The following is a 26,973-nucleotide window of genomic DNA, read 5'->3' on the forward strand; positions in this document are numbered from 1 at the left end:
AAACTGTATTTTAAAAAAATCCCATATTATTATTTACAATACTCATTATACTGCCATCTGCTAAATCTGAAGATAGGCCCAGTACCAGGAAAAAAAACAACAGATTTTAGGCACGAAATCGAGGCTGGGGGTTTCGCCACAAAATCTAAAAATAGAAATTTTAGTCATGTGATCACAAACATGGCGAAATCTATTGATGTAAGTTAAGAGCCCACTACCACTGTTGATTGATTTGTAGTTCATTAACAATTACAATGTCATCACTGATTAACACAAAACTTATTCAACTCTTGTTTGATCAACAACTTCATTTTCTTTACAATAGATCTAGACTCTAGATATAATATGGTGTGCGGTATAGATCTAGTGACTAGTGTGAGCAGAATTTCTGGTAAAACCTTAGTTTAGCGTCGTAAATTCGGCCAAAACTAGTAATGTGGGAGAGAGTGAATTAATGAATATGTCATTAAATATGAGTATATTTTCGTATATTTTGATAAAATATTATAGATAATTGAATAATAGATCACCATTTATGGTTAAATCAATTTAAGTATCCTGAAATTAATTTTTATCGACCCTGTTCGAGATAGTAAATTTGCTATTAAAAACAGCAGCCATCTTAAGAAAATGTTATTTAGAGTAGCTTCCCTTTCATTTCTATTAGTATGAAAATGTATTTAAATATGATTGTCTTGTTGTATAGTCCGTATTATAAAGAATTTTTTTTTTAAAATTCTGCCCTGAATTTCCTAACAAACAACTTTATTTAGACTAGAAGCATTGTGAGATGCAACTTGTATCCATGTATTAAATCACGTGTTTTTTTACTAATGTTTATTTGATCTTACTATTGCTATATAGTTTGAGTTTTTTCTTGTTTGAATGTTCACTATTTTCATTTCAGGTTTTTCTTTTCATCAATTAGTGATTTTATCGTAACTTATGACATTTTTTTTACTTCTCTGTACCTTAATTAAACCCCAACCTCCGTCATATTTTTGTTGTCAATGTCACAACAAGCCATAATGTAAAAAATTACGCTTCACTCTGCCTTATCTAAGGGGTCATCCATAAATGACGTCACACTCATAGGGGGAGGGGGGGGGGTCCGTAATTTTGTGACGATGTGTGAAGAGGGGGAGGGGGGGGGTTCAGATGTTGCGACGTCAAATTTTTGCATTATAAAAAAAGCAATGTTAGAAAACGAATTTTAGACGTTATTTCGCGTTTTAGATAACTGTTTTAATAAATTGTTATAGTTTAGACAAGATTTTGGAAAAATATCGATGTTTAAAAAAATTCAACTGCAATTTTGAGGGGGGTTGTAGGTTGAGGTGTGACGTCATTTTAGGGGGGGGGGGTCGGGCTTTTTGTGACGACGTGTGACGAAGGGGAGGGGGGAGGTAAAAATCGTCAAAAAAAGCGTGACGTCATTTATGGATGACCCCTAAGATCTCTAACCATAATTTTGACAACATTAAATGTTTGTCATCATTTCTATATACAGAGAGACAAAATGTATTATCCACCAGCTTCCCTCGTAAAACATCATCTAAAACAATGAGCCAGTCCACCCCTTAAGTGAGTGTTGTCATTTATGGTCGATCGCAAGTCTCCACCTGCCAGACACATTTTGGTTATCCTTTGTTGTCAAATTGTCAATATCAAGTACCCAAGTGAGTGATATGGGGTTGTCCATAAATGATGTCACATATGATATGCTATGGGAGTGAGTGAAGATTTGTGACGTCAACTCAGGCGGCTCCGCAAATTATGACGTGTCGGTATCATGAAAGGAGGTGAACGGGGGAAAATACCTAGGTGGTTGACGGAGAACCTCTATAATGCTTTGTTCAATCAAAATAACGATAAATAGGCATCAGTATACGTATACCTTTGTAAGATGACGTAAATACTTAAATTCAATTTCGCTAAACTGCGCGAAAATTTAGTGATGTTCCATTGTTTGATGAAATTTATTTTCTTGGACTTAAATTGAAATATCATGTTGACTGTCTGGCTCTTAATTTTCGAATATCACTTTTAATGTATCAATATTCAGAACTATAATTTACTTAATATAAGTGTCATCTTATCGTTTATTGTGCTTTTTATAAAGCGCAGCGCAGCTTCAAAATCGGACGGCCATCCCGTTTTCACCAAGCTTCTTTTGGAGCTTAATATGGGTAGGCTAGTTCTATACGGTGGGAGCTTAATACATTTTTAAAGGGCCGAAAGTCTCAAGACAGCAAGCTTGCAGAAATAACCTCGTATGTTTAAATGGACGAGGGATAGATGTGTGAGGGGCTGTTTAATTTAACACCAACATAAGTAATCAAATTAAACGTCGCATAAGTGTCAAAACGGCATTGCTTGTTTTTTTTTCTTTTCTATAAAATTAGCCAAACGGTCGGCGGTACCGGTACATGACGTCACGCGCGAGCGTTAACTCGGAGACGATGTGCTAAGTGGGGGAATGAAAAGGTGGGGTTCAAGAAATGCGATTCAGCATGCTTATTACTTTTCTTGACCCTTCTTAATAGTTCTATCGTCCCCACTGAGAAAATGGATCTCCAATGAATGACGCGTCATACTTCTACAGCTGTTCTTTCTCCCACAACCATCCCGTTTTCAGAAAAAAAAAACTGACCCGTCTCAAAATCACATCCTTGAGTTCCAGAGGCGTAGCGACCCTTCCCGACGCCCGGGGACAAACTTTCGATTTGCACCCCCCTCGAACTTTTCATTTGCACCCCCCCCCCCTCAAACTTTCAATTTGACGCCCCCCCTTAGGTCGGCGCCCGGGGACATATGTCCCACCCCCCCCCCTCGCTACGCCTCTGCTGAGTTCTACTCAACCTCTCCGCACCACAAATCACAATTTCTATCTGAAACAATATGCTCATATGTTTGTTCTGTAATAATGCACGCTGTCATTACTATCTTAAGAGCGACGTCATTTAAGGACGATCTAATATTAATTTGATTAGGCCCTACTGCAAAAAAAAAAGTGTTCAAAAGTTCGACCTCCCAACAATTGTTGTGGTCTTGGATGCACACTATTAAGTCTGAAAAGGTCTATTAGTCATTCATCTCAACTATATTGAAAAAGAAAAATTACTATATAGTATACAGGCATATATTAAAACAATACAAAACAACCATATTAAACCACAAAATCAACACAACAGACATGCGAATAGACAATTTTTCAAGGGAAACTTCTTTATTATTGTTTTTGAAACATGGCCGCTGCTTGTATTTACTCAGTGTTGTCTCGAACGGGGTAGTTTAAAGTTTATTCCAGGATATTTTTGACTGGTTTGATCATGGATTGTGATTTGTGATTTAATTATCTGTTATATTATGCAAAATATGTCATAAATATGGCCAAATGAAAGAAATATTCATTAGTTACCTCCATCGCACATTACTAGCTACGTTGGAATTTACGACGCTAAACTAAGGTTTTACCGAATTTCTTTCTAATCTTTCTTTCAAAATTCTTTCAATCTTTCTTCAGGCATCTCTATTCTCTTGAAGGGGGTGGGGGGGGGGGGGGGGGGGAGACCGAACTATTTGTTTCTGATTTAGTTTTATTAAAACAGAAATGGAAAATGGTTCTGGGGACTGATAAGCATTTTCACCAAATGGTTCAGATGTAAGGCAGAAAGAAAGAACATCTTTTCTATATTTTTTATTTAGGCCCCCCTACTATTAATAATTAACTATTATTACATTAGTCTTCTCTTAGTATTTAATTTAGTTAGTATTTACAGATTTCAATAAATAGTATTAAATAGGGGCCCACCAAAATTTATAATTACTAATTAGGCCTAAATAATTATAATGAGTTAGGCGTTAGGTTAGGCCTACTTGTTTGTTAGCCTACTAACTACTATTTATTTAGTATTTAATTTACAATAGGGCCTACTATTAGTTACCTGGTTACTATTTAGTCATATTGGCATGGGCTTTGTCTTATGTATAATTTATTTTATTAAAAATAATTATTATTAATAATAACTCTTTCTTGGGGATTAGCCCGAAATCATGGAAGCTACCTAATCCTATAAATTATTAATTGCTATTTATTTTTAAAAATTTCAATCATGTAGGTTTTACTATTTATTTAATCGTTTTTAATATTTTCCACTGCAAGTAAAATGCCTCAACTATAAATATACTAATCTCTCATATATGGCTTAAATATTATTATTTATTTATTTACCCAGTTCAAAATGCAAAATGCACAAAAATCAGTTGATATTGGTGAAGATGAAGATGATGATGAAGATGACGAGTCTGATTCTGAAGATTCAGAGGTAATACAATTTCCTTAAAAAAATATTACAATCTTTATTAAACTGATTCTTAATGCCAACAATACAAATAATTTAACTATTATTCTTATAATGTTTATATGTTATATTACCTTTCACTTCATTTTAAGGATATTGAACCCAAGCTGAAATATGAAAGATTGGCAAATGATTTGACATCTATTTTAAGCAAGGATGCAGCAAGTTGTATCTCAGTGAATCCAAAGGTACTGCAGAAAATTATAAATATGTATATTAAACACATATTTTTTTGAAAAAGTAGAATCAGAATGAATATTTTTAGTTTAAGTATTCAAGTATTCTAAATTTGTTCTTATTTTACTGTTTGCAGTTTCTTGTACTTGGAACACATTGGGGAAATATTTATATCCTTGACCACATAGGCAATAGAATCAGTGACAAGGGAATCACAGCAGTGAGTCAAGGCTAGAATAATATAATAGTATTTAATCATGCTTTGTACTTTACTGGAAATTACCCTTTAAGAACCATTGATCCACAAGTCAGGTAAATTAGAGTGGTGTGAGTGTGGTGTTGTTGTCAAGCTAAATCCTAACCCAGAAGTCTTAAGTTAAAGTTATTGTGTCTTGAGTGCATAGGATGTCTTTGAGACAATCCAGCCCTGAATGGCAACTGACTTTAATCCAGGAATTTAAATGCTGATAGGTAACATAATCAAATCAGATGCTGTGTTTAAAGCAGCAGATTCACTTCTTTTATCTTTTATACTTACAATTTACTTTTGCTTAATTACAATATAGACATTTTCGTTGTTAATTTATGTAGCCTTTTACTTAGGAGTATTCTGTATTTTGCCATTTGAAAACTAATCCCTATTTGACAATTGACTGATTATTTTTTATTGCAGCACACAACTACAGTGAACCAGATAAGTATTGATGCAAATGGAGATTTTATGGCCAGCTGCTCTGATGATGGAAAGGTAAAAAAAAAATAGTCATTGACTTAAATGTGCCAAGTTTTTTTCTTGTAATATAAACAAGTAATCCAAATAATAAATAATGTCCATTATTACTTAGCATTCCATTTTATTATCTTATCAATTTTTTCCCCAGGTTGTCATCACAGGGTTGTACTCTTCTGATAGTAATCAAGTTGTGGAACTCAACCGACCTGTCAAAGCCATTGCACTAGATCCACAGTATTATAAACCAAATAGTGGAAGGCAGTATGTCACTGGTGACGATAAGGTTCACTATTTGTTTACAAAATTGCTTAACATCTATTCTTCTTATTTTACTATGTTCTTAGTTTCACCTCTTCATCTCACAATATTCTTCATCAGCGACCAGCAAAGTGCAGACCACTACATCTGTAATCTCATTTCATCAAGACACTCTTTGCTATTGTTTTCTCTTACTTTCTTAGTTCTCAAGCTTTTATTAGTTTTCATAATGATCCTAGCATTCTAGTGCTAGGTGTGATTTTTTTTTTCTACCTCTAGCCAATTATTTTGCTCTTTGTTGGACTGTATTTGCTTATTTTATTCTTAAACAGTTACTTCTGAATGAGAAAAGTGGCTTTTTAGGCAGACACAAAACAACTGTACTCCATCAAGGTGAAGGTCCTATTCGCAATATAAAATGGGGTGGAGAGTTCATTGCTTGGGCTAATAACCATGTAGGTACCTTTTCATGTGTGCTCCTTGTTATTGTCCTTGACATCATATTTTAGTTTTTCTGATCTGTTATTATCACTTAAGTATTTTGTTTCATGAAAAATAAAATAAATGTGTTTGATTTCCATATCTAAAAAAAATATACATCCTTCATTTATTTTTAACATACATTTTTTATTCATTTATTTAAACTGTGCACTCTTTTTTTCTGTCAGGGTGTTAAGGTGTATGACACAACCTCAAAGTCCAAAATTACCAAGATTGATAAAGACCATGAGTATGTAATAATATATCAATACAAAACATTATTAAAATAAACTTTATTTACTTGAAAATACTGTTTAGCTGATCTTTATTAGTTAACTCAAGAAAATAACAACACCAACTACTTATTTTTCATCTTAATCTGTATATGTTTTAAAGGAGTAGGCCTATATGTGGTTGAGCTATTACTTTAAAATACAAATTAAGTAGATAAGATTGCCATCTCTTTTATACCTGCTACACAACACCCAGAATGTAAAGCAAACATGAGCTCATTGTTATTCAATTTTTACTCTTAGTTTGCGCCCTGAGCTGTGCATTTGTCAGTTAGTATGGCGAGACAGTAGAACCTTGCTAATAGGTTGGGCTGATAGAATAAAGGTTAGTTTTTTTCATGTATTTATGCTTGTATTCATGTAGTTGCAAAAATAATTTTGAAAGTATTTCCTGCAAAAAGCACTAATGAGAAAAATAAATATTCTCTTTCCCCATGAACAGATCTGTGTTGTTAAAGATCAGGTAAAAACAGATATGCGTGACAATGCACCCACAAGATTTTGTGAAATAAGCAAGTATTCTTCATCCATTTCTTTTCTTAAGTTCTATGCCTGTTGGTCACACTATTGCATATTTCACTCAGAATTAGGATGTGTCAACAGGAAAGGAAGTATTTGCTAAAGGAACATTACAATTTTGTTTATATTTTGACAAAATTTATCAGCATGAAATAGTAGGACTGTTTTCAAATAAACAGATTAAGAATTATTCATTTTTAATTGATTTTCTTCAACAGCATCTATGTTTACAACTGATTTTATTGTATGTGGGATAGCTCCTTTAGCTACCAATCTAGTTGTCCTTTCCTATGACAAAACTGGAGAAAAAATTGAGGTAACATATTTTTATTATATGTATATAGACTTATAGGCCTAATTCATTTTAAAAAGAATTTAAATCAGTTTTATTTCTTTACCCAAACAATTAAATTAAGAAGCAAATGCTGCCCCATGTGTAACTGACTGAATTATCTTTCTGTTTAAATTTTTAATCTACCTCTGTTCAGCACATTTTTGGACTTACAGTAATAGGCATCAGCTGAAAATTCACTGCTGAATGTTTACATTTGGTTTTAGGAAGGTCGTATGTCAGCTGGGAGACCACACCTTCAAATACTTGAGCCCCACCTGAAACATTTTGAAGAGATATCTAACGATGCCCTCTCCATCCGCGGGTTTCAGGAGTACAGAAGCATTGAGTATCATCTTGGTAAATATTTCAGCTCTAGTTTGTCGTAGGGCCTACTGTTTACATTTTTAATCCTTAAATTTTTAATTCGCTTCATTCTGCAAAGAATTATTTTTAATCAACTCTTCCTTAATATCCTGGTAAGCATATACATTTTAAAACATGTTCTTTATTGTCAATTTATACATTCAAACAATTCTTCCTAAACTTTTCTTTTTAAGTTAATACAAAACATCCTGTGTCTATCAGAAGCAAATAAAATAAGCATTAAAGGGCCACATTGCTCATTATAGACTTCAATAATTTAATGTTCCAGTTTTTATGAACTAGAAAAAGAATGCGATTTCTATTAACTTAAAAATTTGTTTGACTCTCCAGAGTGCCTACCTGATGAAAATTTGTATTTCATTGTAAGCCCCAAGGATGTTGTGGTTGCTAAACTTAGAGATCAAGATGATCATATAACATGGTTGATGGAACATGGCCGTTATGAGGTAGATTTAGTTTTGTTCCTTTAAAAACTTGGCCATTTTTAAGTAGATATAAAATGGGTATAGTTGGAATATGTGGTAGATTCCTCTTTATAGTTTAAAACTTGAAGTCGAAAAATGTACTCTCTAGTTAGAGTTAGGGTGTTTTTAACCAGTGAAACTTAGAACAGTGTAAATAGATTTTACTGAATTATTTAGAATTCATTTTTTCAATACTGTTATCCTACATTCTTATTCACTATTAAGCAATCTAGTGGTTCAAGTTGTATCATTTTGGTTGTATTTAACAGGAAGCTATGGCAGTAGCATTAGAGCACACTAAAGAACTAAAGACACATTCTTATCATGTAAGTATTTTTTAAATTTTAAGTCTGATTGACAATCTATTTTTTTGTGGAAATTGCAAAAAAGATTTAGGTACTTCAACCTTGTTTGAAAATTGGTTTATTCTAAACTACAGGCAGATCTATCTTGATTTTTAAAAAAAAATGCTTTTTTTCCTCTAGGCTATAGGCAGAGCTTACTTGGATTACCTTCTGGAAGAACAAGCCTATGATGAAGCTGGCAGATTGTGTGTGAAGATCCTGGGCAAGAAGAGAGAATCCTGGACAGAAGAGATCTACAAGTTTGCCAAGATCAAACAATTAAAAGTAACAATTTACGATTTATATTATATTTCCATTAAAACTAAACAATTAAATTAAGCAAATTTTAAAGTTAATTGTCCTAACGATGCAACAATTAAAATTAATGTTCAAATATCAGTAGTTTGTCCATTAAATAATTTAAATGAAACCACAGTTATTTACTTACTTGTTTTATCATATCCTATTATTTTGAATAAAAAGACAAGTTTTCCTAATGTGACTTGTAGACACTTTCCCCCTTTATTATCTAGGCTATTGCAACATACATTCCAAGGTCAGATCCCAGACTTGATTCAGCTATATATGAGATGGTCTTGAATGAATTCCTTTCTTCCGATTATGAGGTACTTTGTTTTATTTACAAACATGTTTAGTTGTACATTATTATTTTTTCTAAGACATATAATATTTAATTGCAGTTCAACAGGATTTTTTTGTCATTGTTCAGGCCAGGGTCTTATTAAAATTGCTTACATTTATGCATGTCTTGTTTTAAAAGAGTTTTACATGTAATATTCCAGAGGTTTTACCAACTGGTGAAAGAATGGCCCCCTGACCTCTATGACAGTGAATCAATCATTAATGTCATACTTGCCAGGCTGGACAGAGAGAAAAACCATGAGCTCTTGCTACAAAGTTTAGGACAGTTGTAAGTTACTACTTTTATAGAACAACTGATTTTAGATTTTTACGTAGCTAAATTTGGGTCCGATAGTTTAAACTTAATTTTGTGTGGTAAATATGTAAAAAACACAAAACAAAAAAAAAGTCATGCTTTTAATCCGGGAACGTAGTACTGGAATACATGTTTCAAAATAAAATTATCATTTGTGTTTTTGCTATGAATAAAATTTGGTGATATGTCGTGTTTACAAAAGTTACACCTTTGTAGGAGCGGATATCATAAAAGGTACGAATGAGACTTGTTTAATTTTGTATTAAACTTCACACTTCTTTAACATCATGCACATAATTTCTGTCTTAGGTATGCACATCAGAAGGCTTTTGATAAAGCCCTTGGGATATATCTAAGGTAAGAAGTTGAATAAAATAGTCATTTAACTTTTTAGAAACTAACATAATTTTTTTTTTTAAATGTGTTTCAAATTTATTAAACTTTGTGTTGGCTGGCCATATATTAAACAATGAGGAAATGTTTAAGTTAAAATATATATTAACTAATTTTGTAATTATTTGAAATATATGCAACATTTTTATTTTGTTTTCCAAGTTTGTTTGAAGTTACATTAAGAAAAATGATCTTATAAAAAGAAATCACTTTAAAAGTGTTTCATTAAATAAATTATTCCTGCATTAACAACTCAGTAACTTTATGAAGATATTTCCCTTTTTGTTACAGAGAAAATATTGCTGTTTACACAATATTTTTTTCTTTAGGTTAAAGCACAAAGATGTTTTTACACTGATCCATGACCACAAGCTGTATGATAAAATTAGTGATAAAATAATCCAGTTAATGGACTTGGATAAAGACAGGGCAGTTAAAATGCTACTGGACCACAATGACACCATTCCTGTGAGTGTTAAACTGATATCACATAACCAGTGTATTTGTACAATAGAATTATCTTAATCTTTGAACATGTTTAAGTTTATTCATCTTTAGCATTTACCCCATTTAACTTACAAAAATCTCTGTCTACTCAGGCCAGATTCCTGTTGCATGTTAAAATGTAAGTTCTATTCTGCATGCTCTGTACAATTCTTGGTCTAAAGAATTTATTTTTATTGTCTTATTTCAGGTTGAAAAAGTTGTGCAGCAGCTTAGCAAGTCACAGAGATATCTCTACCTGGTAAGATAGTTATTATAAAATAATTAATTCTGGTCTGAAAATAACTAATGAAAGCACAAATAATTAAATTCAAGCATTTCACATTATTTACAAACAAAGTTTGTTATCTAAATTATTTAGTTTTGATTTTCACTCTTTTGTTTAAAATTTAAATTAATATCAAAACAAATTAATGTTTCATTTCTGTTTATCAAAATTCCTTTTTATAGTATCTGGATCAGCTGGTACAGAAAGACTTGCAAGGAACACAAGAATATCATGGCCAGTTAGTCAAGCTGTATGCAGAGTTTGAAAGGCCAAAACTTCTGCCGTTCTTGCGCCGAAGTGAATTCTACCCTCTGCAGACAGCTTGGGAAGAGTGCGAGGCACGTGACTATGTCAATGAACAAGTGTTTTTACTAGGTACAAATCACTTTGGCTAGAAAATAACTTACTCAGTTATTATCTGTTTTTGGATTGCTGGGGAATTTTCTCCCCTCTTTGTTGATGTTTTAGTAATAGATTGTTTTATTCATTGAAATTATTCTGGGCTTTATTATTTTGAATAATTTTGTTTGGTATTATCTTGTCCAACCTAACAGAAATATTTTTAGCTACACAAAATATAAACTAGACCTAATGTCCAGATCAGTTGTAAAACCAATTTTTTCTTCTGTCATTCAAACCAGGTCGGATGGGAAACTTGACTCAAGCCCTGAAGCTTATCACAGAGAAGTTGCAGGATGTAAATCATGCTATTCAGTTCTGTATGGAGCAAGCTGATGAGGAGCTGTGGGAGAATCTGATAGAATACGCAATGGGAAACCCAAGTAAATGATGAATTATTGCTTGTGATTATTGACACATCATGTCTTACAACTTTGAAATATTTGCGTGAATTATAATTCAGGAAGAAAGGCTTTTAAAAAGTCTTTAATTCTGCAGTAACTCACATTCTGTACTAAGTAAAGCTCCCTTTTGTACTTGATGACCCATGGGGCAGGTGAAGTAGAGTTTATATTTTTCTGTGACCTCAGTAGATTAAATGATAGAGTAATCAGCACTATGCCCAGCTTCGCAATCTGTAGATGGACACAATTTCCTGTTGTGTTTCGAGTATGAAGGTCTGGGTAGAACAAAAACTCACTACTGTAGGGATTTTTCTAGATGTGTTACCAAAGTTTTAGTCTGGATTTCCTACTGAAATTGATAGTAAAAACTTTACTACATTGTTTAACAATGTTTTTATCCTCAGAATTCATCACTGCCCTGCTGCACAATGTGGGTGCTCACATTGATCCTATCAAAGTTATTAGTAAAATAAGAAAAGACATGGAAATCCCTGGTCTAAGAGACTCATTGGTCAAGATTCTGCAGGACTACAACCTTCAGGTGAGCACTGGCTGCATCTACTTCACTCAATCAACATCACACTAAGCCTGACTATTCTCTCACCAGCATTACAAGCTTAGCCTGACTATTCTCACACCAGCATCACAAGCTTAGCCTGACTATTCTCACACCAGCATCACACACTAAGTCTGACTATTCTCACACCAGCATCAAAAGCTGAGCCTGACTATTCTCACATCAGCATCACACACTAAACCTGACTATTCTCACACCAGCTTCACAAGCTGAGCCTGACTATTCTCACACCAGCATCACACACTAAGTCTGACTATTCTCACACCAGCATCAAAAGCTGAGCCTGACTATTCTCACATCAGCATCACACACTAAACCTGACTATTCTCACACCAGCTTCACAAGCTGAGCCTGACTATTCTCACACCAGCATCACACACTAAGCCTGACTATTCTCACACCAGCATCACAAGCTGAGCCTGACTATTCTCACACCAGCATCACAAGCTTAGCCTGACTATTCTCACACCAGCATCAAAAGCTGAGCCTGACTATTCTCACACCAGCATCACAAGCTTAGCCTGACTATTCTCACACCAGCATCAAAAGCTGAGCCTGACTATTTTCACACCAGCATCACACACTAAGCCTGACTATTCTCACACCAGCATCAAAAGCTGAGCCTGACTATTCTCACACCACATCATCAAAAGCTGAGCCTGACTATTCTCACACCAGCATCACAAGCTTAGCCTGACTATTCTCACACCACCATCAATAGCAGAGCCTGGCTATTCTCACACCAGCATCAAAAGCAGAGCCTGGCTATTCTCACACCAGCATCAAAAGCTGAGCCTGGTTATTCTCACACCAGCATCAAAAGCTGAGCCTGACTATTCTCACACCAGCATCACAGGTTTAGCCTAACTATTCCATATTATTACAGAATCTACTTTTTTTAAAGAATAGTGAATTATCCAAGACTGAAAACTTGTTTTAATCAAATTATTTTAGATTTTCTATTTTTAAAAAAATTCCCAATAAAGTATTTTTATAATTATTATTACCTTAGTGATTATTGTAGACGCAGAAGCTTTATCAATACACAATTTGATAAAGAAATACACACTATTTTAATCATAAGTTTTTCAATAAATTGTTATATCTCCCCCAATAGCTTTCACTGAGAGATGGCTGCAGAAAGATTCTGGTGGCTGACAGTTTTAACCTGTTGGAGAGGCTAGTCAAAACACAAAGGCGGGGTGTTTTTGTTGATGGTAGGTCTTTGCTTACCAATAGTTTTAACCTGTTGGAGAGGCTAGTCAAAACACAGAGGCGGGGGGAGGGGTTTTGTTGATGGTAGGTGGTTGCTTACCTCACGTTGAGTCTTACCCCAAATAGTTTTAACCTTTTAGAGAGGCTAGTCAAAACACAGAGGAGGGGTGTTTTTGTTGATAGTAGGTCTTTGCTCATGTTAAGTTTTACCCCAAATAGCTAACTTAAAACCAAATTTCAAATATTTCAGTGATTTTTTTCTAACAAAATAGTCAGTGTAACATTGGTTAGTACTTCACATTACTCAATGTAGTTTGTTGTATGCTTCATTAAGCTTCATTATTGTTTAAAAGATTAAGATAATTAAAAACTACATTTCTCCCATTGTCTTAAATTTGATACCAAGTTCACTTAACATATATCAATAAACTTAAAAATGCTTTTTAAAAAAGTATTAGTTATGTATTGGCTACCATGCAAAACCTCTTTGTAAATTCTTAATTGCTTCTCGCTATTATTTCAGCTAGATTTTGACTGTTTAAATATGAAATGTGAAAAATGAAGTGTGGTTTAGTTAGCCATAGTGTTGTTCAAGTTCAAATTATTTTTTACCTAATTCACTGGTTAAAAAACAAATATCTAATAACAGTACAACCCTGTTTAAAATTTGATAATTGATGTGTACAGAAAGTAGATTAATGAAAAGAAAGAGTGGGCTATCAATGTTGTACATAAAAAATATAGTATTGTATACTGTCTCTCCAGGTAGTCAGTTATGTCCAGTCTGCAACCAGAGGCTGACAGTAAATGGTAAGTTTTCTTCCTGTTATTTGTCAGCAGATGGCTAGTAGTCTACCTGTTTGTATTTTTGACAGTGCATGGTTAAATGGTTAGTAATCATCTGTGTTTAATTTGTAAACTATGTTAACACATTGTACTGTAAAGTGAATTGGTAACAAAAATATAAACCAAACTTTAATTTGGATTTTTCATTTCAGATTTACGGTTTGCTAGTAACCTTAATGTCTTTCATTGCCGCCATGCATTTCATGAGGATTGCCTGCCAGCATATGTAGTAAGTAAAAAAAAGATTTTTTTTTAAATTGGTAGGTAAAGATCAAACATCCAGAAATGACTAGCGCAAAACTACCTGTATAAGAGTGAAAATTCCAATTAATCCTCAAGCAAATTGACTTAACCATCTCCATTTGTGTTTCAGACTAATTGTATAATTTGTAATTCTATCAAGAAAGATCGTCGGCCTGGAGCAAGAGAACATTTTATGAAATAACCTTTGACGTAATAAACCATACTTGTAATTATTGTTTAATGCTTAAAGCTTTTTCACTGTTATTTTATTTAAGTGCATTAAATGTTTAATTTTGGTGATAGCTTTTGCTACAAATTGCTTAAGTCTGACCTAGATAATTGTACTGCATTAAGCAATTTTTTTGTGGAAATGTCAAACTGAATATTTAAAGATAAATGGCTAGTGTAATCAGCTTTTATTTTTACTATTTTACATAGGCTTGATTGTAAGAATGGGAATAAATGAAACATTTCAAATAATAATGTTGATGCAAGTTAAATTATTTTGGAAAGAAAAATACATTGAATTGTGAGAAATATATTATTTGTTTACAATCATATCCTTTGCTTCTGTTGCATTTACTTATTTATCATAACAACTCAGAATTGTTTTTCAAACAATACACAAGACCAAAGCAAAATGTAAATAGTTTTTTTAATAAAGTTTTAAAATATGATTATGACAAATACTGAAAAATATTTGTTAGTAAAAATATGTAACAAAATCAGTTCCCCATTTTAAGTAACAAAGCTCCCCTATAAATTTTTTTTAATAAAAATGAAGGTGCAACCGTATACCTAGAGTAGTAGTCAAATTTAACAAAATATAAAGCAGCTAATCACAAGGTCTAGGCAAAACCATGGTGACTGATGCATCCTTTATCACAAATGGAATGTAATTATCACATTATTCTAAATGAAAAATAATTTAGCAAAAATATCACAAAAATTAGCTACAAACATTTTTACTATGGTTATGTTAAAAACATGGCATTTTTTTAAGGTTTAACTAACAAGAATGAAAGAAAATTAATATAAGCCAACAAGTCACATAAATACAAACATATATTGCACAATTTGCTATAGATGACTCTAAAAGAATGTATTATTTTGCCCTTTGATTATAAATAATATAAATTACACAATAATATAATTATAAATGTGTTCTAAACATATTCAAATTGCATTCATATCTATACAATGTATATTGTTATATTATGCGCTTTTTTAGAGAAAATGGTGAATTAATTTTTCTCACAGTGAGAGATAGGTTGCCAGAAATACTTGTTCCTATCTTGTATTAAACAGGTTTTAGTTGTAGTACCATTTTTCATCACTGGACACCACATGTCACACAGTGTGTATTAGAATCAGCACAGAATTAGAATCAGGCAGATCTAACCTCATGTAATGAGTTTTAGAAATATTGGGAAGGAGAGAAAAAAAAGGCTTTTCAATAAAATATTGAAATTTAACACCAAATATCAAGAAACCCACAAACATGTATTATGACCATAGGCCTTTGTCATATTAATTAAAAATATTTTTCAAATATGAACTCATCTATTGGATGGTTCAGTCAGAAGTAAATTAAATTACACATACGATATATTAATATTCAGCCAATTGAAACATCTATAGATAGTCTGGAGTGAAAAGATGATTGGGTTAGATGCCATCCAACAAATGCAGTGAAATAGGTTGTTAGTAAAAGGAAATGGACAATGCAGCAGACAGATGAAGCTGACAATCAGGGGTAAAGATAGAGGAAGACCTGGGTGATGACAGATTGCTGGGAGAAACTAAATCAAGCTGCCAGGAAAGCTTTTATCAAATACCAATGTTCAAGTAAATAGCATTGGATAGATGTGTTGGTTCATAGCCCTCCTTAAATGCTGATAGAAACTGGTGTACTAATTCACACTATTAATCACATTATCTTAACAAGGAAAAAATAATGTCCAAATACATTGTTAATTAGAGATTTTAGAACAATTACATTAGCTTGAATATAATTTAACATGACTAAGAAATTTAATAATATTATAAGTGAAGATGGCATGAAGGAAATGCCACCATGGATATATATTTTAGTTAAGTGATTTAAAAAAAAACAACACTGCTAAAATAAAAAGTATTCAATTAGTCAAAAACTCAAATTAGTTAAGATCTTAGAGGTCATCACAAACTTGCTAATTAAAACATTAGTAAGTTAATTAAGACAATCACCAATGGTCATAAAAAACTCCAACTAAAATACAAATTCCAAAATATTTAGTAAAGAAATTAAAATATTAAATGTTTGGTTTCTCAAAAATTGTTGATTGCCTAGACAAATGCTTATGTGATAAAATATATGGCGCAAGTTAAAAGACTCGATTTTTACAAATTTTCCAATGTTAAACAAAGCACTAAAAACAATAAATGTGTGTGAGAACAAATCTTCAGCCCAATCAAGTTGCTACCAGCATGCCAGTTGTTAAAATGTAATGACCACAGCGGTAGCATTGTCTACACTTAAAACATCATTAAATGGTGGCTCAACTATCTTACTGATCTTGTTGAAATCTTAATAAATAACAAGGACATTTTTAAAACAGAAGTGTTAATATCACTAGAACATTGTTAAATAACAATTCAACACCTTACATTTTTTAACTGAAAAACAAGAAAAATTTTAAAGCTTTAACATAAACTTTTAAAATAACATTTCACTATCAGTTTTTTGACTGAAAATATTGATGTACATGAACATCTACAAAATAAAAGTGAATGGTGTAAAAATTTTAGCATTGGAGTCACTAACAATATTATAATAAAGAATAACAGGTACTGAAAGACATTTGTTATTATCAATGGCTCTGATTTAAAATTTGGGGCCTGTTTCACCCTCCAGCTATTAATAAATATGACACTTCCACAACTTCAGTGGCTCTGTTTTAAAAGTTGGGTCCTCTGTCTGTCCCCCCAGTACAAGTAAACAAAGTTCAGAGTCCCCCATAATGGAATGGCTAAAAGGGAGAGTACTAGTATTGCAGCGTGCCAATGGTGAAGTAAAACCATGATGCAGCTCTTGTGTGTCTGTGACTAGAAAGTCCTGTGTCTGGGTACCAATAGAATGGTGCTTTGATGCAGCTAAATCTTGGTCAGATGGAGAACTCACATCAAGGCCTAGCTCAGCACTGAAAGCATTGATCGTTTCTTTTTCAGGCGCGGAGCTGTTGGAGGATGGGCTGCAGGCTTGTTTAGTTGCATGGTTCATTTGGGTAGGGAGTGGCTTGTGACAGCTGCTGTGAACTGTGTGGTGTGGTGTGTGGTGGCTGGAGTAAACTTGGGTAGGGTGTGGTACATGATGGCTGCTGTGAACTGTGTGGTGTGGTGTGTGGTGGCTGGAGTAAACTTGGGTTGAGTGTTGCGCGAGTTGACCAATGTTTTCCATGCTGCAGCTGTCTAAGCCAGGAAGAAGTCTGGACTGTGGTGGTGAGTGGTGGACGGGTGTCTGTTGGATGAACAGCTGATCTACATCACACAATTCTAAATCTTCAATGTTCAGATCATCAAATTTTGATTCCACTGTCAAATCTTCAACAAACACAACATCCTTGTAATCATATTTAGATGTTGGTGAGCGATGACTTTGTGTTGAAGAAATAAATAAGTCATATTTCAGTTGTGAAGATTCATTGTATAAATCCATATAGAAAGGATTGACAAATGAATTTTTACTTGATTCGTTAAAATTTGTAAATTTTTTAAGTACATATTCTTTTTTATCAAAATTAGCTTGACCTGATATGTTTTGAAAATGCTTTTGGGTCAATGTTGCCCAGCGGTTGTCAGCGTCAAAACCTGTGTTGCCTGGAGTTGAATGGTCAAGACACTTCACACTACTCAACTTCTCCTCTCTACCATCAATGTTTTCATCTGAGATGGTAAGGCTCAGGTTGTTTTCTCCCCATTCAACATCAGATAAAACAGAGTGGAACCGCTGCAGCAATGGGATGTTGTCCCTGCTATGTTCAACACACGCTGGTGTTATTTTACCTGAGCTCTCGGACTGATGTCTGCAGGCTGGTGCTATTTTACCTGAGCTCTCGGACTGATGTCTGCAGGCTGGTGTTATTTTACCTGAGCTCTCGGACTGATGTCTGCAGGCTGGTGTTATTTTACCTGAGCTCTCGGACTGATGTCTGCAGGCTGGTGTTATTTTACCTGAGCTCTCGGACTGATGTCTGCAGGCTGGTGCTATTTTACCTGAGCTCTCGGACTGATGTCTGCAGGCTGGTGCTATTTTACCCAACCTCTCGGAATGATGTCTGCTTTCTTCAACATTGAGAACATTAGCTGCTTTAAACAAACCTGTACAATTTCTGTCTTTTTCATTTGCATCACAGCAAGAAAAAGATGTCTCTGCCTCAATATTCAGAACTTGGTCCAAGTTTGTAGGACAAGATCTATCAAGTGCATCCATCTGATAGTCGCCAGCATTAGAAGTTGCCTCAAATTTCTTGTCCTGGAAGTTAAGCTGGGGTGGGCTGGTCATAGGCCTGGTCATTTCTTCTCTAACTACTCCCTTTGATTTCAGTTGGGGGACAGACTGGGAGCGGTCCTTGGTGTCCTGTACAGCAGAAGGCCTGAGCACAACAGAGGTGTGTAGTGACACACATGGGTACGTGTCACAGTGGTCAAATGTTAGCTGCTTCCATGATTCAGTCTCTGTAAGGTGCAATAAAAATTGTGGCCAGAAAGTTATTTCAAAACAACACGACTATATACATACTTTAACCTTCAATTAACTAAAATTGTTGTTCAAATAAATTTAAAGTAACATTTTAACCCAAGATCTAAAACAAAACAATTAATAATTAACACTTTCAGACAAGAATATTTTAAAAATAAAATTAGTTATCTAATACATGTTTAGAACCTGAATTTCACATTTAAAAAAAAATATATTAAACTTTAGAAGTGTGATAATTGAAACAGAAGACACTGAACATATACTGACCAAAATTAAAAGCCCAAATATCATGAACAACTGCTCCTAGCCTGGAACCACCAACCAGTAGAAGTGTGTTGTCTGTCTGTGGAACAAACAAAAAGACACTTTTATGTCAGACTTTGGACAATATTCAGCAAACATTTTCCCCCTTAACCTTAACACAAACACAAATCTCCCCTTATCCCATATCTCTGTATCCTAATCACCAATACATCTTGCCCCAGTATCCCAATACGTTAATTTCTTACCACATGAGCAGTGTGATTGGATAATGTAGGACACAAGCCAAGGCCCTTAACTTTACTCCATTTACACAAAGCTGGAATAAAAATAGAACACCAGTGAGCAAAAGCAAGTTTAAAATCATTCACAAACTTGGTAAAAATTTAAAATGTAATTATTCCTTTTATTTATGGAATGTAATTGTATCCCTATACAAGATTTGACCTACCATGTTTCACAGAGAGAAAGACACAAAGTTTTATGAGCATTAATTTTTACATATTTTACCATCTACAACAAAAAAAGATACTGGACATCTTAGAAAAAAATGCAAAGTGTAAAAACTTATTTCACACCTTAAATTGATTCAAAACTTCATAACCTACTGGACTTCTATAACTACAAGGAAATTAATATACTATTCATTGTTTAGAAACACAATTTGAACAAATGACAGAAAAGAGTTAAGAAGACTAGCCGGAACAATGCTTGGCTGGCTTTATTTTCCCTATTTTAAATCAGATTCCAGTGCTGGGTTAACCCTGGAACATCCTACATGCATGAGCCATAAAAGTTACACTTAACTGTATCTACATGAAACAAAAACAGCTTACAAAAATTAGACTTTACAGTACCCCAACATGAAACAAAAATAGCTTACAAAAATAACACTTTACAGTAGCCCCCACAAGAAATAAGAAGAGTTTACAAAAATATTTTACAGTACCACAACATGAAACAAGAGCTAACAAAAATATTTTACAGTACCACCACATGAAACAAGAGCTTACAAAAATGGTACGTCCAAAGATCAGATAACGCTGTCAGCTCCCTCATACCACCATGCAGCCACATACTGTTGGAGAATACAACCGCCACATGGCCATGGCGTTTGCCAGGTTTTCTGTGATGAACATTAACCCACTCTTCTTCGTCTGTTCAAAGAAAGTCAAAATAAATAAACAACTGAAAAATTAAAATCAGGATTGTATAAAGGTTTTAACCAGCAGTTTTTTAAAGGTAGTTTACAGAGTAACAAATAAATGCACTACACCTATATCAAAAGCCCAGAATTCATCAGTTGAGCCTGAATGATCTAAAAATCCTCCGTAAATAAACATAGTATTTTTGTAAACCACGGCTGAATGCTCTCGTCTCCCACTGGGTTGTGCTGCTGATGGGTCGTACCACTTACGGAGGACAGCCAGATCTGAAGAAAACATGCGACCATTATAAAATGTCAATACACAAAGTGCAGAGGAGGTGTTTGATAAACAGCATGGCTGAACAAAACTAACACAATTTAAAGATCCGAACAGCTAGACCAAAACTAACCTGGGTTATAAATCCACAGGGGTATCTCTTCTAATGAGTCATGGAAGGTTCCACCAAAAATTAACAGCTGAGACTGCAGTACAAAAGAGATTCCAGTAAAACTAAGGATAATGTGATGTTTTTAAGTGCTCAATGTATAGAAGTAAAAATATTGAGAATTAAAATTTTCCACCAATTGTTTCCCAACATAACATGTTAAACTGTGCAGTTTCTAACTTTTTATTCCTACAAGACAATTTAAAACTGTGCAGAGTTCTCTATCCTTTTAACCTAAATAACAAATAAAACTGTGGAATTCTCTAACCTTGTAAGAAACCATTGTGTGACCTTGCAGATGGGGCAGCTTGGATTTAGTTTCTTCTATCTCTTCCCATGTTTGATAAACTAGAAGAAATCACAGACCAGCATTAGCTTTCACTACAATATTTCAAGCCTAGTGTTTAGTCTACACAAAATGGGTGATCTAGCAAAAGGCTCATAGCTCATATTAACATCTCATGGGCATGGCAGATCAGTAAATAAAGCTGATTTAACTATTTTCAATCAGAACTTAATTAATGTAAACAAGACCCCTCAAAGACAGCACAAAATAAAATGTAATTTCTAAGATCCAACCTCGATAGGTAAAAAGATTTATGACATTAATCAAGGGTAATTATTGAAGCCCCAGGGCTTGTAAGTAGGTCACCAACTTCTCGTTCTCATACTTGCCAGCTAGTATTTTCAAACCAAACATGAATATTTATTAAATTAGTAAAAAAAAATAATAGGAAAGTTACTTCTGCTATGTTATTTAAAATAGTAAACAATGATAATGTAGGCTAGATTAAAGATAAATATCACCTAATTTAAATTGTGATTTTCTTTAAATAGAAGTGTACAGTTTGTTATTATTTATTTCAATCTGTAACAAGTTGTCCTATGTTACAATATTAATATAAACGAGCCGACCCGCTGCGTATCATACGCCGCTATTTAGTTGTTTTTTTTTCTACTTTTCAGTAATTTATAATTTGTGAATTCGACAGTACCAATGCTGCCATTGAAAATATTTGCTTAAAAACACTACCCCCCCCCCACGTGAAAGCAGCCTCCTCTTAGTTACCTCCTCTAAGTTTAAAATCGTTTCAAACTAAATTATCTGCCCCTAATAGCCGTCACCAAACCCGCCTTTGTGATTGTAAAATGTAAACAGAGTGAACACCGCTCACCAGATCATGTGGGGGTGGGGTGGGGGTGGTAGTGATAGTGATAGAGAGGAAGAGAGGGGACTGCAAAGGCGCGCTTGCAGCTTGTTTTCTAACTGATCCCAGAAGAGAATTATATACATAGATATTAAAAGCGTAGGCCTAGCGATACTTCGGATTTGATTTTATTATTAGTAATAATTGTTGCATGTTGGGTACTCATGGTATTTTAAAATCTTTAAAAATTAAAATTTACCATCCATTTTTCATTGCAAGATAGGTTTTCACAGTGTTAAAAACAAATTGGCCTTAGAGACACCATTAAAGTTTAAAAATGGAAACATCTGTTATTTTATCTATACTAACTTATCTATTCTTTTGTCTTGTTGACTAAATGTGTTCTCAATTGATTCTTTAACTTTGCATCTCATCAAGTGATACAAGAAATACTTAAGGTCTAAAAGTAAGGTCTAACAAGATAATGTTTAAAAGAATAAGCGAGTTTACACAAGTATTTTAATGGAAACAAACTTAACCAATTTAATATAAATTATTTACACTTACCTGTGTCTAATCTCCAGAAATCTTTAAGTGGACTGTACCTATCTTTTCCTCCGTACATATACAAATACCGGCCATGCATGCAGGAGGCATGGTGAAACCTGTTACGAGGCACAGATGTTGCAACCGTTTTAGTCTTTTTGTCTGAGCTAGGCCCATCTTCACTGTGTGGCTTTTGTTTCTTCTCATAAGACACACAAGACCACTGAAAACTGTGTGACGTCACCTGGTCACTGTGGCTGATTTTCATCGAGGTTAAGTAGCAGAGCCCGAATCAGAACATTTTAGTTGGCTGAGAAAGTAAAGAAAATAAGTAGTGTTAAGACTCACTATTAATCAGCAGTTATATGTTGTAAGATCACTCGATTAGAACTATGCCAGTATAAATCTCCATAATTTACTACTTAATGACTTTAAAATGCAATACAACCAAAAAGAATAAAAATATGATATAAATAGAGTTCAAAAAGTAAAATAAATATATACATATTTATGTACATATAATAAAAATACAAATTATTCCAATGATTTAATGTCACTAAAATTGTACATAACTAATGCTGAACCTTCTCTAGAAATATTACATTGAAAACAACTAAGTACCAGTAAAAGATCAAATATGTTTCTACTATCTGTTGGTAGAAATTTTGAACACAAAACAACCTAAAAATACTTATCTAAAAATGTCTTAACTACCTGTTGATCAGTTCAATGCAACACCCATAAAAGAACACTCCTTACAGATAGGTTGGAAGCAATAAATCTGTCAAGTCAATAGTCTATAAATAGCTGATGTCATTTCATGGCAGTGCTTAGAACTACTTTTCCTCTCACCTCAACGAAAATTATGGAACACCCATTAAGGAATACTTAATCAATAACTTGTGCCAAAAATAGAATAAACTGTAAGGTGAATGCACTGTATCATTTTTTTTTTAATTTCCTTTCATAAGGCAGAGTGGCACATATATTCAAACTAGTAAAGCCTTCTAGTAAAGATCTTATAACACAGAACTGACCATGCCAAACAGGAGATAAAAGCCACCAATAATTACATGCAAATGAAAAAAAAAACACATTTATTTGAAGACAAATCCAGTTCTAAATATTGTTTTTGAAAATGACACTAATGCCCCTTCCCTACAAATCTATAATCAATGAGAAATGTAATTATCTCTGTTTACAGGGTAATTTAAAATAGCCATCACTATCAGTGTACATACAAACAGCTCACACAGTGACCTGGTTGCTATGGGGACCCAGTAAAAACAGTGTCAGATTAAGGTCAGGCAAACAGTTAAAATGTAATAGCACAAACACTGGCTAATGGTTTCAGCTTATGGGACTGGTCAAATTAAAATAAGTCCTTTTATCTTTCTTTTTTTTTGTCTCCAGCACTAATTCTCTTTTAATGACCTAGGATATTGCTGCAATGTTTCAAGAGTCAACTAAACTATCCAGTCACCATGGCATCCACATAGGACAAGTAAAGCAGTCGATAAGTGACAGCAGTCTATAAGTGACACAGTTTGAAATAACATTATACAAATACAAACCATGATATTATTTGGAAATTTAAAAAAAAACTTGTCTGGAATTCAGGGTCTCACAAAACAAATTTGTATAAATCATCCATGTCATTCATTCATTTAGTTTTCATTCTACCATAACTTTAGTTGGTCACAATCGCTCAAGGATACACAGCCTGATCACTGAAGCATGGAGAATGTGCACTCTCCCCAGGGTTCATATTTGTACCAGCAGCTGAAGCCAAACACACCAGCAGTCACATGACTGCTAGAGTTTAGGTTTAACAGTACTTAAGTTTCGTTTTACTTGGTGGGTCTTATTGAGTATCAAAACACTACAAACAAATGTGAAGGCTCACTTCTATATTCCCAATAGATGAAATATCTATTTTCTAAATGTCCATTGAGAATGAATTAAGGCATGGGAGCTCTTGCCAACAATACATAAAGAATCCATGCTAATTTTACACAATTATCAAAATGTAGTTATCTGGCAATTGCAAATTAAGAAAAAGCTTGTTATTAAAATTAAATAATTTTACATGCATTGATAATCTATAGGACCACATAATTATATTGAAACTGCCTCGGAAAAACATATAACATGAGCAGCAATGGTGTAACTAATTCTGGTGACTTCCCATCTGGTAACACAATGTATCCCTTCCCTCATCAAATGACTACAAATAAACTAAAGACTATAGATAATATTGTTACATTCCCCCTCCCCATTTTTCTGAAATGTGTCTCCCTGTGCTTGAAGAAATGTATAATAAATTAAAAAAATAAATAAAAATAACTGGGAAAAGCAGTTCCTCAGTAAAAAGTAAGCAATTATTTTTTTTCTGTATCAACTACAAGGTTGGTGTCACTCTGATATTTACATTTTTAATGCCAGAAACCATGGAAAGAGTGCAAAAGTACATAAAGGGTAATATAAGTCATAAAGGTATGGGTGCGGGAGGGTAGGATTTTTCTCTATAAACTATATAGTTGAAATAAAAGTCGAAAGCGGTTTGAAACTGTTTATCCGAGGGCCATGAAACTTTGTAAAGTTGATGAGAATACTCATGGGAAGGTTTCTGTGAAAAATAAATTTTCAATTTCGCACGGGCGGCACCCAAGCTGGGTGCGATTTGACACCCCGAACGTTTGTGAGCACTATGGCGCCTACGTTTGTTTTATACAGTATGACAAACTAAGGATAAGATAGGGTGTTATGGTCGTTCACTAAATTGAATCAAGCGTGTCCGCAAGCTTCCCGTGAGAGTGCTATTAGGCATCCCGGGCTATCCTGTGAGTGCTATGGCAATTTCATTAGTTTTAAGCAGAGGGATAGAATATAGATAAAATGGGGCATTATAATCATTCAATAAATTAAATCAGGTGCGTTCTCTGGTACCCCAACAGGATGCAATTTGGCGCCACAGGCTATCTGGTGAGCGCTATTGGGCCTACGTTCATTTTTAACAGTGCAAAAGACTATGCATATAATCAGGTATTAGAGTCGTTCACTAAACATAAACAGGCGCTTCCCCCGGTGGCTCAGCAGAGTGCCATTTGGCACTCTGGACTATTACTTGAGCACTATGGCCTCTTCGTTCATTTTAAAAAGTGTAATAGACTATGGATAAAACTGGGAGTTATAGTTGCACACTAAACATTATCAGGCGTGACCACAGGCGCCCCGGTATTTTGTGCCCTGGGTTATCCAGTGGGCACTATGCCGCCTACGTTAGTTTTAAGAAGCACACTATAATATTGACATGGTGGCACACAACATTAATTGATTAATCCAAGCAAGGGCAGTACGTGGCTCCCAAGAGCGCATAGCCACTTTACTGACACCTGGGCCATCACCGAAGTGTGTTCTAACTTACTATTACTGAGAGTGATTAACATACACTCAAGGCTTTCATACACAACACCCTAGGGTGTGCTGGGCAGTAATGTGAATAAACCTGTGCCCTGACAAATATGATCCAAGAAACGTTGCGCAAGCATTATTTACATTCAAATAATTATGTTTTTAGAAAACAAAGTCATGCGTCTAAATATATATGTTTGGTAACTAAAGCAATTCTTCTGAGACAGCCACAACGCTTGGAATGATGGGCACTATAAGACTATCTTAAGTTAATAATTAACTTAATAGCCTACTAATAATAGTTACTCTAGTCTCATAACGCGAGTTGAATTACCTCCCCTGACCCGCTTTTTTATGGCCACTTTCTAGTTCGTTTTTTTCGATCGCGTCTCGGCACTGTTGCTAAAAATAGCATTCGCGCAATACCATACGGATAAATCTGTTTGGCGTCTGCTACACGAGATAGATCGTTGAATGGCCGACAAGCTGATATAAAAATTATTGCGACCGGATGCGATTTTCGTGGAAATTGAGCTAGATTTAGCAAAAGACAGCTATATTTGTGTAAAATTTTATTATTTATACTTCTACTTACACAGATATTTTGATAACTGCAGTTCAGCCGTCCATTTTTCTTTTAAAATGTATCTTTAGAATTTCTGTACCTTTTGGCAATCGGTCAGGAGCATTTGCGCACTAAACCCACCCCCCCTACGGCAGATCCGATTTTTTCCCAGTGAACTCGTACTGACCTCCCACATAGCTAAGATAGTACATTGATACTGATGGGAAAGCCTCTAAATCTGTATTCCTACTAGAGATCTAGAAATAAATCTAGATCGTGGAGTTTTTATAATGACTTTTAAATTGAATGTCTCCAGTTTAAGATATTTTTTTTTCAAAACATAGCTACTTTTAGTACTATTTCAAACCCTTTTGGTAGTTTTTTCTTAAACTTAGACCTAGATCTAGTGATTAGATATCTATATTTTGTACTTATAACTTGCAGGCCTATTAAAATAATAATAAAACAGTTTGCTTGATAACTTCATTAGGTCATTTCATAAACACAAATGTTATAAACATATAAAAATCACAAAACCATAGGTAATA

The 26,973-nt window shown here is 34.0% G+C and overlaps 2 protein-coding genes across 3 annotated transcripts; one reads left to right on the plus strand and one right to left on the minus strand.

Annotated features, from left to right (window-relative positions):
* Positions 1-132: 132 nt before the first annotated feature.
* LOC131938110 (vacuolar protein sorting-associated protein 41 homolog) lies at positions 133-14,717 on the plus strand. 2 transcript variants are annotated; one of them, XM_059296010.1, is made up of 27 exons: positions 133-198; positions 4,239-4,328; positions 4,457-4,552; positions 4,678-4,761; positions 5,215-5,289; positions 5,423-5,557; positions 5,865-5,987; positions 6,201-6,262; positions 6,549-6,630; positions 6,748-6,817; positions 7,043-7,140; positions 7,383-7,515; positions 7,873-7,988; positions 8,276-8,332; positions 8,492-8,635; positions 8,884-8,976; positions 9,154-9,281; positions 9,618-9,665; positions 10,031-10,169; positions 10,396-10,446; positions 10,656-10,848; positions 11,115-11,255; positions 11,681-11,817; positions 12,971-13,070; positions 13,834-13,878; positions 14,067-14,143; positions 14,288-14,717. In XM_059296010.1, exons 1-27 carry the CDS (start codon positions 181-183, stop codon positions 14,357-14,359), a joined length of 2,607 nt encoding a protein of 868 aa, XP_059151993.1. In that variant the 5' UTR covers positions 133-180; the 3' UTR covers positions 14,360-14,717. The 2 variants fall into 2 exon arrangements, with proteins under 2 accessions (XP_059151993.1, XP_059151992.1); XM_059296009.1 differs by lacking the exon at positions 133-198 and adding an exon at positions 234-375.
* A 2,339-nt stretch (positions 14,718-17,056) lies between these two features.
* LOC131938099 (uncharacterized) lies at positions 17,057-24,475 on the minus strand. The gene is made up of 10 exons (XM_059295995.1): positions 24,021-24,475; positions 22,468-22,756; positions 21,021-21,100; positions 20,717-20,789; positions 20,436-20,591; positions 20,173-20,316; positions 19,408-19,478; positions 19,166-19,241; positions 17,918-18,873; positions 17,057-17,758 (listed from the first exon to the last, which is right to left on the minus strand). The coding sequence occupies exons 2-10, from the start codon at positions 22,712-22,714 to the stop codon at positions 17,057-17,059; spliced, it is 2,505 nt and encodes an 834-aa protein (XP_059151978.1). The 5' UTR covers positions 22,715-22,756; positions 24,021-24,475.
* Positions 24,476-26,973: the final 2,498 nt, after the last annotated feature.

Source organism: Physella acuta, unplaced genomic scaffold (genome assembly GCF_028476545.2).
Source record: "Physella acuta isolate Inbredline_101_S28 unplaced genomic scaffold, ASM2847654v3 ptg000234l, whole genome shotgun sequence".
NCBI classification, from domain to species: Eukaryota; Metazoa; Mollusca; class Gastropoda; family Physidae; genus Physella; species Physella acuta.

Excerpts from the sequence above, each read along its gene's own strand:
- LOC131938110 (XM_059296009.1), top strand. The coding sequence starts at position 346 with ATGGTGTGCGGTATAGATCTAGTGACTAGT. Across the intron at positions 376-4,238 it reads GTATAGATCTAGTGACTAGT|TTCAAAATGCAAAATGCACA; the intron begins GTGAGCAGAATT and ends TTATTTACCCAG. Across the intron at positions 9,666-10,030 it reads GCCCTTGGGATATATCTAAG|GTTAAAGCACAAAGATGTTT; the intron begins GTAAGAAGTTGA and ends TTTTTTCTTTAG.
- LOC131938099 (XM_059295995.1), bottom strand. The coding sequence starts at position 22,714 with ATGAAAATCAGCCACAGTGACCAGGTGACGTCACACAGTTTTCAGTGG. Across the intron at positions 20,592-20,716 it reads CCTGTGGATTTATAACCCAG|ATCTGGCTGTCCTCCGTAAG; the intron begins GTTAGTTTTGGT and ends TGTTTTCTTCAG. Across the intron at positions 18,874-19,165 it reads TATTTGGGCTTTTAATTTTG|AGACTGAATCATGGAAGCAG; the intron begins GTCAGTATATGT and ends TGCACCTTACAG.